The 17,506-nt window shown below is 39.5% G+C and overlaps 1 protein-coding gene and 1 long non-coding RNA gene across 2 annotated transcripts in view; one reads left to right on the top strand and one right to left on the bottom strand.

The window, feature by feature from the left end:
• The window catches only part of Hil (peptidase hillarin), an 84,218-nt gene that overhangs the window by 16,933 nt on the left and 49,779 nt on the right, over window positions 1-17,506 (bottom strand). The window contains exon 3 of the mRNA XM_071589147.1: window positions 222-338. Coding sequence (XP_071445248.1) covers window positions 222-338 — 117 coding nt within the window. The remainder of the gene's footprint in view (window positions 1-221; window positions 339-17,506) is intronic.
• The window catches only part of LOC139691364 (uncharacterized), a 115,935-nt gene continuing 102,056 nt past the window's right edge, over window positions 3,628-17,506 (top strand). The window contains exon 1 of the long non-coding RNA XR_011701591.1: window positions 3,628-3,834. This is a non-coding gene — a long non-coding RNA (uncharacterized lncRNA). The remainder of the gene's footprint in view (window positions 3,835-17,506) is intronic.

The following is a 17,506-nucleotide window of genomic DNA, read 5'->3' as shown; positions in this document are numbered from 1 at the left end:
CATCTGAAAAGCCTGTTACACGTAAGCAGTACTCCAAGGTTCTCTGTACTATAAAGTGAATTAATAATTCATGTGCAATTTCTTTCAAAGTATGCATTTATTTTACTCTCTGCGAGTCCATTTTGCCATTTTTGGTACCTACCTCTTGGTTACTTGAGGAGAATGAAAAAAAGTTAGTCTCAAAAAATGTAAGAGTTGGAAAATAATTCCGCCATACACACCCTGAACTCTTCTGTCATTCGCATGTCCTCTTCCTCCCTCTGTTTTGCAAATTTCCTGTAGAGGTCATCCTCTTCCCTGCGGTGCTTCATTTCCAATTTTGTTTGCTCATCTCTGTCCTGAAAGAAAAAGAAAAGAAAAATTTGTTATACCATGGAATGAACAAAAGTTATTTTTAGGGATTTCGTAAAATCAGTTAGGTTTACTGATGACCAAGCCCTAGTTTGTCAGTCAGCCAAGGGGTAGCAAGGATTGATGAGTGAAATGGAAATTCAGTGCGACAGGTATGGGATGAGAATCAATATTAATAAAACAAAGGTTATGCGATTTTCTAGAAAGAAAAAGGCCAAGCTTAACATTAAAATAGGAGGGCAAAAACTAGAGCAGGTAGAACAGTTTACGTATCTCGGTATTGTTTTGGACCAACACGTTCAAAGCAGTAGGGACGTAAGGTGAAGAATTGCGCTAGGCAAAGAGGTTTTCACAAGGAGGAGGGAGTTGATGACAGGGACGTTGAGTAAGGATGTTAAGAAAAGACTCGTAAAAACTTTGATATGGAGCGTAGCTATGTACGGCGCGGAAACATGGTCATTGAAGCAGGAGGATAGATGTAGATTGGAGGCTTTTGAAATGTGGGTGTGGAGATGGATAGAGAAGGTGAAGTGGGCAGAAAGGAAAACAAATGAGGAAGTGCTAGGTATGTTAGGTGAGGAGAGGGGATAGTTGGGAGAAATCATAAGGAAAAAATGGATGTAAATAATATTAATCTGCATTGGTATGTTGAATATTGGGAGGATGTTAGGTAAATGAGGAAGGGACAGGAATAGGATAGGGATGTTGGACATAAGGAAGTATATGGAAATGATAAGGAGTTTGTTTGTAGAGTAGGATGTGGGGTTGTGTTTTGTAAGGAGAGGCATGATGCCATTTGGTAACTGTGTCCATCCAAAACCTACCTTAACCGGTAGATTACCTATAATAATAATGTGTATGTTTTACACCTTATATTTTCAAAATAATATTCATGGAAATCATGGTAACAATAGGCAGTTTGGCCCCATTTATGGTTTTTCAACTGTCTTTGAACTAATGGCACACAGATTTAAGTGGTCATTCAATTCTCTTGAGACATTTGGCAACACACTTAAGAATTCTTAGGTAATGTCCCTGCTGAGGCATTAATTAATGCTTTTTGAAAATATAGTGTATGATGACAGTAGATTTTGGCTTTTTGCCTTGCTTGTGATAAAACTCTGATGTTGAAAACTCATATTAATTCAATCTCTCTATAGGAATGGTGTGGGTTATAAATGAAAAGAAGAGGAGGGGAATATCCAAGTGGCATTGAGGAACTCAATTTGCTTTTGCTTGCCAAGCACATCTGCTCAATGGTGAAGTAACTATAGTTTCCAGTGGACAGGTGTCCGCTTATGCATGCAGTGCTGCTTATTGTTAGCAGACATAATCCTATGGGCAATTTGCCAACCTTTGGCTGGTGGGTAGGCTTGCATTAGTACGAAGAGGGCAGGATTTGGGTGGGTTACAAAATCATGGAGAGCCTGTTGTATAAGGGAAAAATGTTCTCTTTGTTTTGTTTTATTCCTGGAACAGATGTAAACAGCATGCATCCACACACATTCTGAATCTTTAATTCCGAGCCTGGACAGGTGGAATGATGGAGGTATGGGGCATAGGTATGGGTGGGACAGTGTCCACTCTTAACCATAATCTCTGGTTATACTTAAGTTATTCTCTAGAAAACATGTGCTTCCTCTGATTTTATTTAGAATTGAATAATTTGGTGTTGTAATAGCAGGACCAACACTTTTCTTCAATGAGGATGTTTATCATCATCAGTAGTTATTATATCCTCTATTACCATTTTATAATGGAATAATGCCTTTTTCCATTGAAACTTTGATTTTCAAGATATATATCAGCAAAAATTTAAGAATTTAATATAAAATTATACATTTAAACAATCTGAAAGATAGCTTTGAAATGCTATCAACGAACTAAGCTCTAATACTTCAAACATTTCCAACAATATAATTTTCTGCCCATGACAGTATACTTTCAGGAATAATTAAAATCCATTAAATAAAAAAGGTGAGTAATATAGTGAACTTAAAACATGAATATAAAAAAATAAAAAGGAATCAAGGGACAATATTAAGTGTGTAACAAAAAAATATTCATATCAAGGTAGCAGGAAATTGGAGGTTACCATACCTCTAATTTTTAATGAAATGCTTACAGATTTAAGAATATTAGAGTCAGTGAATGCTTTGAAAGGGAGAATAAAAGACTAGCTATTATACAGAATTGATTAGGGATTTGAATGAAACGTGATACAATATATGTAGCTTTATAATTGCATACACTTTAAGCTATCATTTTTGTTTACGTGGCACCTGCTGTCAAACTGACTGGCTTAGCTGGACCAGAATGAGTATTCCATGTATAAATTTTTAATTTATACTACTCTTGTATATAATGAAGATCATATCACTATGGTATATGATAAAGATTGTATATAATTGTACAGTGTATAGATTGTCTTAATTCTTTGAATATCATTTAAGATGAAGATTATGCTACAATTATAAATTATAAAAATAATAATACTAGCATATGCTACATAAAGTTAATGCCATCACATTCCTAAATCCACAAAAAACGTAGTAATATGCTCATTATTTTTTTCGTGCAGAGAACGACTTTGTCATTAACATTCGTTGCCATAGGGCCGCGAAATTCACCTGAACACATCTGTGGCCTTAAGTATGAATTTATAAAAGTTTTTAGTTCCCTCATGCTATTAGGAACTAAACAAAAATGTTCATAATCGAAAAGGTAATTGAAGCGATGTTGCCTCAATTCAAAGAATCATGGTAGCAGCCGCGGCTGGCAAGCAGTTACGCAACGAGCAGAAATGTTAATATGTTAAGCGTGGAATCCGCGCTACGATCCAATTTACGAAACTGTTTCCACATCTGTCGGTCGATTCAGCCCCCGCACTGCTCGGATAAATGGAAAGGACTGGAAACCCAAAAAAGGATCGCGGGAAAGTAGGCGAGAGGAAGGGAGTTGCTGTGTGGAGCAGATCGACATGACGTTTGCGGGGAAGTTATGCAGCGAAGGAAACTTTGGGGGAGTACCTTATGAAACATATGATACCTCTGCCGTAATTTTCACAGTGCTCATACTAGCTATTAATTTTTAAAGGACCACAAAGTGATAATTAAGCACAAATCTTAAGATAACATTGTGATAAAGAAAGTATTTGAAAAAGAAACGCTTATTTTCATTCCGTTTTTCAAAATTCGAAAACCTATGAAAGCGCTGCAAATAAACAAATGACGTTTGAGGAGCAAAGTTGCGCATAAATTGCGCCGTTGACTTATCTATCGGAGACACTTGGCTGCTAAAGACCGGAAAATGATTTGGTGATATATTTAGTTCAGGTGCGACCGAATGAAACTCAAATGTGAGTAGAATAAAAAGTATAATTTTGTGTTTGGTTCACTGTCTTCTTTTGAAGAATCCGTCGCATTTCCTGAAGTAACAGCCAAAAATGGTATTCTTGCAAGAAGGTGCACCAAGTTGACTAAGGTACGTTTGACTTTTTTCTATTCATTACAGGCGCGCCAATTTTCGAAATTTGCCCATTATTCGTGAATTCATATACATAAATCAGTATTCGCATGTCAAATATCATGTACGTATCGTATGATTTGCGAACTTTTTCACTAATAAATAAGGGTAGAAAGCCAAACTTAAAAAAAACCCTGGAATTGAGCCGTTTAATATAGTATTTTTGTAGAATGAATGCTATTTTACCTGAAATTAGATAGTGGCCAATAGAAGAAAGAGTGGCTCTTGTCTATTTGGAATTATAATGAATGACTAATCAAGTTAATTCATTTAAAAAAATAGCGGTATTCAATGTGGATTGTATTTGGCAAGAAGGTAGAGAAATGTAAATTGTCAATTGAAAATAGATGGTAGGGTAACTGCTACCAAATAAACTGCTAAAAAAGAATTTTGATCTTTGTCAACGCTGGAAAAATCTGGAATCGAAACTCATTTAATCGCTTGCAACCCTGAAACTAGCAAAAGTGCCCATAAAGCAATTATACAATTTCATTTTGGGCATTCCGAAATCGACCGCCATCATTGATTTGAACAGAGGGATTAACAGGAGTTCTCGTTATGATACAGATTTAATGAACGCATTTAGGTTACCTGCCGGTGTTCACGCAAGTTTTCATACAATTACAATGAATCGCAATTACAAGGTGTAGGAAAATAATTTACAGATCGAAATATTTGCGATGGATACAACCAATAGCCCCCTTTCCACGCGGTTTTTGGTGGATCGCGGGGTGCCAGGTGCATGCGGAAATAGAGGGAATATATGTAGAATGGCTGGTGACCTAACACGCCCTGCCACACGTCCTTGCCACGGATTGCGGGGTATTATGCAGATGTAGATGAATATTTGAAAATATGCCAACTTACAGCTCAACTATTTGAGATTATTCATAGAGAATAATGTGAGTGTTTATTGTTAAGAGTTGATAAATTATGTGAAAATAACTATATGAATTGAAAATGTCCTCAAATTTTGTCACCGTGTTATGAGTAAGAATTTTCACCAAGATACGAGTAGGTATCCGGTTTAGGAACGGCTAGCCTACCCTTTTTGTTGCTAATAGTGTGCCCGTAACATGCAGGGTTCTGACCTCTCTCGTGTGGCCAGTGTGTACTCATCATGTCGCGTACTCTGAGCAACAAATGAAAATACTAGTTTTCAACCAAGTTTGTTCTTGAGTCATGTTATAACTTTGCCCGCGGTACATCACAGGCTTTTGCCCTTAAAGCGGGCCAGCTGTGCCGTGTGCAACAGTTTGAAGGCTATTATGCGGACTAAAGGCAGGTATAATTATTTAAAATTTCAAGAAAAACTTCTGTGGGGAAATGTGTACACCCCGTGCGTCAAAACGGAGATTTGTGGAATTTTAAAACTAACATTTCTTGTTGTTTTCAAATTTATTTGGCTTTGCGACGTGAAGACGTGAGTTTGTTCATTGATAAACACTGTTTTACAATGACAGTTATGAAGAAACGATGAACCTGGATCAGCATATCACAGACATCGATGCATCATACCAACAAGTAAAGCGTTACGAAATCTGGGGATACTTACTATCTTGTTAGTCTTAAGGGTGTAGTGGTTGGGTCCATCGAAAACCTACCCTTACCCGATTGACTTTTGCGGAGTTTCATCTCTTCTTATTATTGCATTGGGAGAAATTATACTTTTGAGTGTTTTATTTAGTTTTTCAATACAAGTATTGGTAGCTGCGAGACTTCATTTTTCCTTTTTTTGTATTAATTCCTTTAGAGAATGTTCTCCGGACTTGGCGTAGGGAGAGCGTAGAAGACGAAGTACTTTGGAAAACCTGCTTCTGACTCAATTTTGGAGGGGAATTTGAGGCAATCCTTCCCGCCAGGAACTTCCTAGTATACCTGTCTCATCTGATTTTCCCTTCATCCCAACGCAGCGTTAGCAAAATTCGCTCCAGTCTTCTCTATTCAACTTTCCCAATTACTTACGTTTGTAAACCACGAGGTACAACGTTCCACAGTAAGGTTTTATCGTCTTCTCCCTTTTCTTTTTGATCCCGACTTCGTTTTACCACTCGCACTGCAAAAGCTGTTTCTTAATCTTTCCCTTGGACTATTTCGCTGTCTCCTCTTTTTCTACCACACAACTTGTCCTCAATCATAAGATGTTTCGATAGCCTTGGTAAATTCAGATATTTCGTTCAGGTAATTTGGTAATGACGCAGATTGACCTGAGTGGACTAAAAGAATTGTTATTTAGACCAAATAAGCTTCAAAATTCGTCATTTATCTGGGAAAAAATGCATTAATTTAAAACGGTGGTCATACTTAAATGTTCAAAATATTTTCAAAATTTTCCGAATTAAAGAACCGGCCGGGATCTTTTCCAAAACTTAAGTTTGAATTAATTAATTTAAGTGATTGATTCTCAGCCATCTGGCGTGAAAATAGCCCCGTAAAAAAATCGGATCGAATGGTTAAAAAATGAATCAATCTTTGACGAAGGAGAATCTTTGATATATTTTGCATGAGACCTGATTTCTTAATTCTCTCTGGGTGAGAGCTAATTGCAAGACCCGGGAACTTGTTTGTACCAATCGAATATAAACAACTTTTGCGTCGATCAAGCCGGAAAAAACCTCGCGGGAAAAAAAGTGGACATTAAATGAAAAAAGCGTCCATTCATGGTGTCAACTTGTCATATGGTCCTGAACGAGATGCGATCGCTGCACAGGAGACTTTAACGCTCGAAAATTGTCAATTTCAATCAGATATTACTTCAACGTCATCACAATATTTTTTTTAGGTGGTGTGGGATCCTAGTGGATTGGATACTGATCGGGCGGTTTGGGGTTAACATATGGCCAATGTATTTAGGCAACACTTGCGCTAAAACTCCAGGGGACTAATATAATGGGCACGAGAACTTTGTTGGAAGTCCCAGAAGGTTCAGAATGTCCCTCCCTTACTTCAGTCCAGAACGTGCCAACATCATACAGGTATACATACCTGTTTATACTTGCGGCATAGCACGAGGTGAGCTCTATCTTCACCTGCCAAACAGCATTTAGGATAATTACTACATTTATTTGTCATTAAATAAAATAATAATTAACCAAAATCCTCTGCTTGTAGTTATAGTCTTTTCCTTTGGCCCTTCGATTACTTTTCTCGCGACTACATTGTGTTGGACACGGGGTGTCCAATCTATTCTTTTCTATTCCTCTATTGTGCTCCATGGTCCTTTATTCTCTTATTTTTGCCTCCTCATCTATCACCGTCTCTGTCTACTCAATTTTCCACAATGCCTTCCAGAAAGTTTCCTGTGTTCCTTGGTCTACTTTTCTATTTAGGAGTAAGCATGTTTCTGATCCATACAATACCACGCTCCGTACAATAAATCTACATCGACGCCCCGCGATCCACCAAAATGGTGTGTGGCAGGGGATGCAAGTACCAGGTGGGGAGGATAAATGATAAAGGAGGATATTAAAGAGGAAGGAAAAAACAATAGTATTCTCCACGAAATCCTTTCATGCTTATATTTGCATTCTCTTTAAGATTAAGTAATGGGCTTTTCTAATTGAACGCTTGCGACCGGAAAATTTAAAGCTGTATTTAATTTCAGAATTGTGGACAATTTATTTCTTCCTCATTCGTCTTACGATTAGTTCCACTGGCCGCGAATTGAAAGCCACCGTTTTTTTCTTAATTATTAATTTCTATCTAAAAATTATACGGATATGATCGGGGATATAAAATTAGTTAGCTTACCTAAATGCTGGACACAAAAATTCACTCATCTTTAGAGCGATGCATTCATAGTCGAAAAATATTGTGAAAATAATGTTTGGAATTAAAATGAAACTCGGAACACTTTGTATTGCAGTGTCCTACTATCAGTGTATTCTGCTATCTTATCAACGTGGAGCGGTCCCAGCGTAGCAGACCTGATATTATTCGTAGAACATAAATTCGTTCGGTGGAAAATCGTGAACTGATGTAAAACTGTACGACTGAATCCAATCGAATATTTCGCCATATAGTCAGCTTGGTCTTTAATAGCGGTGATCGAGTTTTCCTTTCCCGGAACGTCGTGGATGGTGACGGTTGAGCATCGTCCCGCGTGGGCGCGAACGGAAAGAATGGATTCCCGCGCCAAAGTCATCCAAGCAAAGGCAAAACCGCTCTCGAGAATCCCCAACCAGGGCGATTGTCTGCTTCCAAGACTTGTCTCAATTCGCAGATCGACGAGACTACATAGACCTAACCTTATATAGGATCGCAGAGATGGTTTCGAGATACTCGAAAGAGGAGAGAACCTGTCGTTATTTCGTCGAAATGTGTAAATTCTTTGCTCGCTTCGTCACATTCCAAATTCAACCGGTAGGACTCAGTTTTACGTGCATCTAAAAAAATAAAGCATGGTTGCATAAGAGGTTGTGCTTGTTGGTGATTTTTGTAGCGTATTTGCGTGGGTATAAAACTTTATAGAGCCTTCAACGTGAGTCGACAAGAGAACGCCACATTTGGATGTGTTATCGTCACCATATTAATTCATAATATGGAAGAATTCTAATTTTTTTGCAAAAATATAAGTTCAAAAACAGAGAGGAAGAAAATTTGGTCTTAATAATTATTTTGAAACTTTAAAAACACCCCAGGGAGGCTTCAGAAACACAGAGATTCAATGCGAACGTCAATTTTTACGCGTTGCTATAAACAATGTTTTTAAAATTATAATATAGCAGTGCACGTAACAATAACAAGGAAAAGAAATTGTCTCTAAGGATGACATTTTTGAAAAATCATGAAATTCGATTTAGTTCGATTCTTTGCAGTATCGATTGGTATTCCGTGATCGCTTTTGTTTGACAAATAAATGTGACTGAATAAATTATTCAATAGATTAGTTTTGATGTCTCAGTTTTATCATTACACCTACTCACTTCATGCACGCGTCTTTTTTTTCAAATGTGAAATGTTTCCAAGACCCTTTTTGAAATTACTCACACCTTAGCGTTTGCTATTTTTCTTTGTTTTCAACGCTACTCCGGTGGCACAGAAGACGCCTTAAAAGGATTTATTATTATCTCTGGCAACTTGAGGAAGTCCATTGATTCCTTCTGTAGGTTACTGAAATTCAAATGGCTGTTTGGATAATTTATCCTATTTTGGGAAGGGTTAAGTCGGTGTGTACAGGGTTCGTCCGGAAAATAAGTGTACTGACTCCTGGGCTGGGCGCGCCTGGTGCGGCGCGCCCAGCACCGCTCTGACGGGCTGCGATTGGAGGGGGGTATGTTGGCAAGCGACGCTGAAAAAGGCAGTCGGCTCTGAGCTGTGGTGTAGTGAGGAGCTCTGTAAACGCGAACCTCCACGCTTCGACCCACGTCACGGAACGCGATGCCGAAGTTTTTGGAGCAGCGTTATTCCATCAAATTTGCGGTAAAGCTTGGGAAATCGTCTACCGAAACTGTCGGTATGATTAACCAGGCTTACGGGGAGTCAGCCATGTCCAGAAACATGATCTTTCGGTGGCACAAGATGTTCGTGGAGGGCAGAGAAGAGGTCGACGACGAGTCTTCGAGAGGTTCCCGATGATGCCTTCGCGGGAGCGTTCCAGGAATGGGAACGCCGCTGGAACAAGTGTATCGACTCACAAGGGTCCTATTTTGAGGAATATTAGCTTAAGATACGTAAAAGTGTAATAATTTTTTTTTCCTGAGCTCAGTACACTTATTTTCCGGACGAACCCTGTACGATAGATAATTTCGCCATGGAAACGTGATGTAGCCGGCGTAAATATTTGAAATGTGTATGATTCAGCTAGTTTACAACTAAGACTTTGTAATGTTTTTTGTTGCTTGCGCGCTTAATTTTTTTTACGGAAAGGGCATATTTTATCCGTATTTTGCTCACTTTCTGAGCCATTATCTCTTAAGGCAGAAACTCACCGCGCATTCGGTGTGGTTTTTATCCCGAGGTAAAATGGCGCGATTGCTTCACTCTCTCCTCACCCTGCTGGTTAAATGACAAATGATAGCTTCTTCAAAGCGGCACCGCGTGCTAGGGCGTTTTCATCACCCTTTCTTTTTACTTTTGCAAGAGCGGGTGACCCCTTAGTATTTACCGCCCCGGTTGGGATTGTTGGTCAATCCCGAAGGTCGATGATGAGAGATTCGCTTCGGGCGTGGATGTCGTGTCGTCATGGACTAAAGAATTTAATTTTTCCGAGCCTAGAGAGAATTATATTAGAAGAGCTAGGCAAGGGAGAGGTCTAGTCAATACAATTAGAAAGATAAAGTGTAGAAGAGATGATGTAATTTTTCCCACGAACGATAAGGGATCAAAATAACGTCCGACCGCGGTAGGAGTAAAAATATTCGCGTCAAAATTATTCTGGTGTGTAATCACCCCCTGCCACACATTCTAGCGGTGGCTTGCATTATAATATGTGAAAAAATGACAATGATAATGCCTCAAAGTTTGCGTAACAGCCTCGTCTGAAAAATTCCTAAGCACAGACACTTTATATTAATATGTATCAGTGTATTTAGGTTACCGAAAGTTGAGAATTATATTGTCTCTGGGTGAGTAACTGTTGGGAATTTGTTTTTACAGAGCGCAGAAAATGTAGGGAGAAATTAGAATTCGGACATTATCCCTATTCTACCTTCGTGGGAGTAATTAATAAATAAATGCTATATCTATTGCGTGTTGCAGATGTGCAGAGAGAAATTTAATTTATTTTTTATTTTTTTTATAAAAAAAAATTTTTTTGAAAGGTCTTGATGCATAACAAACTATTTGAAGGGGCAATAAGTTTGGTAGCCATTGTGACATAAATATTTGGGAATCAAGATGGCGGCCGAGGTGCTCTTCCATCGGAACAAACGTGTTATTGTTGAATTATTTGCAAGGAATAAAAGGGGTCTAAAAAATTCATCGACGAGATAAAAAATTACATGAAAAATCCCACGTCAAATAGTATTCACCGTGTGTGCGGTGCAAGCCAATCAAGAATTCTCGAGGAATCACGAAGAATTCAATTTAAATTGCAAGGTCGGAATGCGAAAATTGAGCGCGAGCTTATGACTTCATACGGAATACGAGGAGGGGAATTAACGCGCGTGTCTCCACTTAACCTTTAGCGTTGACAACGATTTTCATTAATGCCCGAGAGACAGAGATACCTATATTCGGGTCAAAGTCAACCATCCCCTCTTGCATTAAAGTAAGCCCTAGGGCTCTCGCATTAAGAAAAATGCAGGGACCTTTACCGACGGCTCATATTGCCACACAATGTGATATCCCGAACAGCTCTAGTGAATTTTGTGACATCACATGGTGATATACGTCTTTCTCTTCATCTCGCCTACTCCTCATTTAAAATCCGCTCCTCTAGCGACATCAGCTTCCCATTCCATCAATTTAAACATTCTTTATTATTATTATTTATGCGTTTTCATGTCTTATTTCGTTTATTGTAAATATTGTTTTTTCAACTCATAACGCATATATATATATATATATATATATATATATATATATATATATATATATATATATATGCTTTCGTAGAGGTAGTAACACACAATATAGAAACACAAAAAAAAGGAACACTCACACGTTATTTCTTGATAATTTCGACGGAATTCTACTCCGTCTTCATCGGAAGATATAGAAGTAATGACTCATTAGGAACAGTGATGAGTAGTAGTAATGACTCATTAGGTCAGTCATTACTTCTATATCTTCCGATGAAGACGGAGTAGAATTCCGTCGAAATTATCAAGAAATAACGTGTGAGTGTTCCTTTTTTGTGTTTTTATACCGTGTGTTACTGTGTAATGTACTATATAAAATATATATATATATATATATATATATATATATATATAATATATATATATTATATATAATATATTATATGCATACATGTACATAAATATACCATAAGATATGGAATAAGCCTACTGAAACTCTCCTGTAATTAAGTTGGTATAGAATATTTCCCAGTAAATGAAAACCACTTCAAACTTTTCTGTCATACTAGTGTTTGACAGTTAGTCCGCTAGAAAATATCAGTTCCTGTTGTGGTCTGGGTTTATACCCTAAATGGTTCTGAGGAAGATCTGGTAATATGAAAAAAAGAAAAAGGTTTGGCGCCCAGAGGCGTGGCCGGGAATCGAATCTGGGCTCTTCGGGCGGTAGTTTAATGTCTTACCCCTGGACTACCACGTCCGAAAATTTAAATGTTACAGTGAAAGGAATATATTTGTGTAGGTTCGCGTGTTCAAGCCGGAAGAGGGCGAACACGTTTGGCGGGAGGGTAGGGCATCGTCAGCCGTCTCGAAATCCACCCTTATCGCATTCCCCCCCCTCCCCCACCCATGCACGGGGGATGGACGCATCGTCTCATTTCATTCCCATTCCTCCAGGCGGACGGACGTCTCTCCACCTCCGCCTTGTCGGCATTCATTTGTTTGGGAGCGCGCGCAGGCACGTCCCACGTCACTCCGCGTGACCCTCTCGCCGTCGCCGGCACCATGCTTCGAGAAGGGGAGTGCCAAAGAGGTCACGGTGCCAACAATGACGGGCCTCGTATGGGGTGGACCCGATTAACTCCCCTGTATAACCATCCCCCTCTCGCGTCCAGGATTAGGATCCGTCACGTTGAGTGCATACCCGCACGAACACGTCCAACACACCCCCCTCCCACCCAAACACTCACGAATTTGGTCAAGTCGACGTTGGTTTAGTGGGGGTGCTGTGGAATTTAGATCTTAATTATTCTCTCCGAACTCTCCTTTCTGAACTATATGAAAATACGCTCAATTCGTATTTCCCAAACGTGACACGTTAAGACAAGGTTACGCTGCGTTTTGCTGCTAGTGCATTGTTTTCGAGTGTATATACATGACGTCATCTGGTAGCCAGTCGCCTTTGGGGAGTGACACTTATTCTGATGATCGTGGAGTGTCCAAATTAAGAATGAGATATCAGCCGCTGGCAATCATTTTTTCAACGTGATCCAATTGGCAAATTTTCTTACACTGGTTCCAAATTCGTGTGTGCCATCAATTTGATCTTCTTATATGAATCATCTATCGGGAGCAGGTAATATCGTTAATCAGTAACGTTATGTAATACTTACGACTTAGCTTTACGACATAAATTCAATGAAACGAGTGTTTGCGGTCCTTGAGTGACCTTAACATGGTCGAAGCTGGACCGACGTAATTGTGGATTACCGTCCGTAGGATGGGACTTTAAACTGTCTGACTCATTGAACATCGGAGCCGTTTAAATTTTGATGCTGGATCTCAGCCTCCTTTCCGTTGATCACCTCACACATATCCGACCCGGGCGTGAAAATTCCACAAAAACCCAAATGCCACCACCGACCACCTCAGAAGTCGATGGTATTGCTACTTCCCGTGGAATAGGAAATTAGTGCTCACTACCTCGACAATGGAACTTATATTAAATCAGCACGACATTTTGAGTGAAAAGTTGTACGTCACCCTTACGTAGTATGTCAAATCTCTTAGTTTGTGACTGGGATGGAGGTCCCTCTGTACTATAGACAACTCTGTAGCAGGAGTCGCAAATTACCTCTCAAGAGTGTGAATTGTCTCTTTAAACTTCCTGAGTACACGATGTTTGCCTTGGTTCGAAAGAATTGAAAAACTTTGTGAAATCCACCTAAAAATTCGGAATGAATTGGTTTTTATGTGACATTGACGAAACGTTTGAGTTCTTATAACTCAAGAAGCGTTTCCCCAAGGTCGCCCCTGTTACGATATCCTGTGTATATAATGAATCGAGTTTTCGATTGGTCGAAACCCTTAGCATCTGAGAAGGTGCGAAGCCTTGAATGCTCGAAGGGTGCCTGAGGAAAAATAGATGGAAGGAAGGAAGGTCGGGAGAGGTAGGGATTAGGAAGCCATTCTGAAGAAGTCTGCAACTGCGTCCAGGCACTCAAAATGCCTTTGCGGGTCTGGGTAAGGAGGAAGAAGGACGCGAGGTTTTCGAACCTCGACAATGTAGAGGTTGTGTTGTCACGTTTTCGACAAATCCTGATTATTGAATAAAATTACTCGTGTTTGTCGAGACCATGACGTCAAATACTTCGTCATTGTTGACAGTTTCAAACCATTGCATAACATAAGCCACCTAAAAGCAAGAGTTTTTTTTCTTTACAGTACTTTCCATAGAATTTTAATTGGCCATTCCCTGCATTTACTTACGTGAGCATGTTATACAGGGCAATGTGGTATCAAGAATTCTGCAAGAGAATGATCTCTTTTTGATACGACATTGAATTTGAATTTCTGTTTACATTCTGTGCGTCTAGCCGCAAGGAATTTCAATCTTTGACATGTATACGTGTGTATTGTGCAAAGTTTAGCTACATTGCTTGATCGTGTCTTCATGGATTTTATCTTTATTCTTTTGTGTTACGTTTGTGGGAGTCACTTATCTCTGTAAATAGACCTGAGTTTAATTTACTAAAATAACTTTTTTGAAGAATCGAGTTGAAAAGACATTATTTGTAGTCTGGTCAACGTTCTAGCTTTCACATTACGCGTAAATCCTTTTTCCAAATAAATATTTGAAAATGGTGAATTAATGATAATCTCCATGTACCGATGGATATATATATATATATGTGTGTGTGTGTATGTAATGTATACATGGGTGATCTGAAAAGTTTCCGACCTCAAAAATTTCAGAAAAAATGTCTTCTACCTTTGTTAGTTCGGATACTTTTCAGACCACCCAAGTATATGTATGTATATATATATATATATATATATATATATATATATATATATATATATATATATATATATATATATCATCTCCCTTAATGCCCTTTCTATCTCATTGTCTAGTATGCCTGGACCTAAGCTATCTTCCTCTACGTCATTTTCTTTTTCAATGGCTAACTCTGTTGGTCTGAGTTTCTATAGTCCATCATATTTTTCTTGGGAATGATAATTGAGGTGGTTTCCCGTTGCCTTCCTCAATAGTGTTATTAACGTGACACCATCACTTACTGGCCGCCCCACTGGGGTCAGACGCCATTGCAGCCGCCTCACTGAGGAACAGACGCTGCGTGGACTACCTTTCGTCTGGATCCTAACCTTCGACCTATCTGGCATGGGTAACCCTACCAGGAGCAATTTTTATTACTCCCGCCAGCACAGCTCTAGGGGTCATCGGAACGCACAAGCCCTTCCACCACGTCAAGGTTGTAGTCCGGGGAGGGACAAGGTTGTAGTGCGACAGGTATGGGATGAGAATCAATATTAATAAAACAAAGGTTATGCGATTTTCTAGAAAGAAAAAGGCCAAGCTTAACATTAAAATAGGAGGGCAAATACTAGAGCAGGTAGAACAGTTTACGTATCTCGGTAGTGTTTTGGACCAACACGGTCAAAGTAGTAGGGACGTAAGGAGAAGAATTGCGCTAGGCAAAGAGGCTTTCACAAGGAGGAGGGAGTTGATGACGGGGACGTTGAGTAAGGATGTTAAGAAAAGACTCGTACAAACTTTGATATGGAGCGTAGCTATGTACGGTGCGGAAACGTGGTCATTGAAGCAGGAGGATAGGCGCTTTTGGATTGGCAGGCGATTGGAGGCTTTTGAAATGTGGGTGTGGAGAAGAATGGAGAAGGTGAAATGGACAGAGAAGAAAACAAATGAGGAAGTACTTGGTATGATGGGCGAAGAGAGGGGTTTGTTGGGAGCAATCCTATGTAGGCAGGAAAAGTGGATGAAGGGGGTGTTGACCGGCAGTGGGATGTTGAAGACTGTGATAGAGGGTAGAATGTTGGGCAAAAGAGGAAAGGGAAGGAACAGGATAGGGATGTTGGACGGGATGAAGGGAGGAAGAAAGTACTCAGAGATGAAGAGGGACCTGATATAGAGTAGGATGATGGATTTTGTGTTTTGTTAGGAGTAATAAAATATTTGTTTGGTAGTTGTGTCCATCCAAAAACCTACCTTAACCGATAGATTACCTATAAAAATATATATATATATATATATATGTATATATATAATAAAACCATAAACATAGTATTCAACCCGATGGTCGGTTTGGTAGTTGATAGTAATTGGGTAGGTGATGGTAGAGATCACCCAGTACTAAGCCCTATACGGCGTGTGAAATTCACACATCAGGGTAGGTGGGCCAGTTCCTTTACCTGTGCCGGTTATGGTTACCCAGGAAGATCTGGTACCCGAAAAAGCTTGGGTGGAGCTGCTGGTGCCTAGAGTGCCTTGTCCGGGAATCGAACCCGGGATCCTCCGGTCAGTAGTCCAATGCTCTACCCCCTGCCACCAGTGACTACCGCGACCCATGTATATGTATACAATATATAATATATTATATATATATATATATATATATATATATATATATGTGCACATGTATCCAAATGGCACAATTTACCTAGGGCTGTAAGTAAAAAGTTTCTCTGCACAGGAGTAAAAGAATACTATGTCTTCATTTGTAACCCTAAAAATCAATACCTCCGTCGACGTCACATATGCAAGACGTCTTGATGTCACGTGGCAGGGATATTTAGTAAACAAACCAACTCTGTCAAGGGTAATTTTGAGTAATTGTGAAGTTTTCGCTATGTCAAGTAGAAATTGTAATTGTGTTCATGGCACCACAGTTGTTGGGATACTTAGCCATGGTTTCACTGTGATCCCGATTTGTTTTAGGAAAAAAACTTGTTAGTGATGGAGCCTAATTTCTTTTGTATTTATCCGGGTAGGTACTCTAGTCTGCCCTAAGGATGCCCCTCGTTTCATTAAACGCAAGATCTCAAGGTTTAATTTGTAGAATTTTTCACATGGAATGAATATAAAACCCAAAGGCGTACTCTTAAGGGCACTAATAGGTGGAATAAAGAAGGGGGGTTTACAGGGAGCGAGAAAGTTATAGCAATCACTCAATCACTCCGGTATATGTAGGCACATTGACCGTCGTGAATCGCAAACACACAACACTCAGGGTTTACGGGGCGGGAAGCCCGACGCCAGTGACCCGTCACTCAGACAAATGAAATATAAAATAAATAGTTCTAACAATTACTCCCTCGATCAGGTATTTGCACGGCCTGAGCGAGGGAGTAATTGTTATAATTATTTATTTTATATTTCATTGGTCTGAATGACGGGTCACTGGCGTCGGGCTTCCCGCCCCGTAAACCCTGAGTGCGTGTGTGTTTGCGACTTGTGACGGTCAATTTGTTCTGCAATACCGGAGCGAGGGAGTAAGTAGTTTTTCCAATTGTTTTAAATTTCAATCATTTGAGTGACGGGTCACTGGCGTCGGGTTTCCACCCCGTAAACCCTGAGTGTGTGTGTGGTTGCGACTTGTGAAGGTCAATTTGTTGTGCAAATACCTGATCGAGGGAGTAATTGTTAGAACTATTTATTTTATATTTCATTTGTCTGAGTGACGGGTCACTGGCGTCGGGCTTCCCGCCCCGTAAACCCTGAGTGTTGTGTGTTTGCGATTCACGACGGTCAATGTGCCTACATATACCGGAGTGATTGAGTGATTGCTATAACTTTCTCGCTCCCTGTAAACCCCCCTTCTTTATTCCACCTATTAGTGCCCTTAAGA

This window comes from Hetaerina americana, unplaced genomic scaffold, assembly GCF_022747635.1.
Source record: "Hetaerina americana unplaced genomic scaffold, ioHetAmer1.1.p SCAF_33, whole genome shotgun sequence".
Classification (NCBI taxonomy): Eukaryota; Metazoa; Arthropoda; class Insecta; order Odonata; family Calopterygidae; genus Hetaerina; species Hetaerina americana.
The sequence above is the reverse complement of the archived record's forward strand: the minus strand, read 5'-3'. Positions and strand labels throughout refer to the sequence as shown.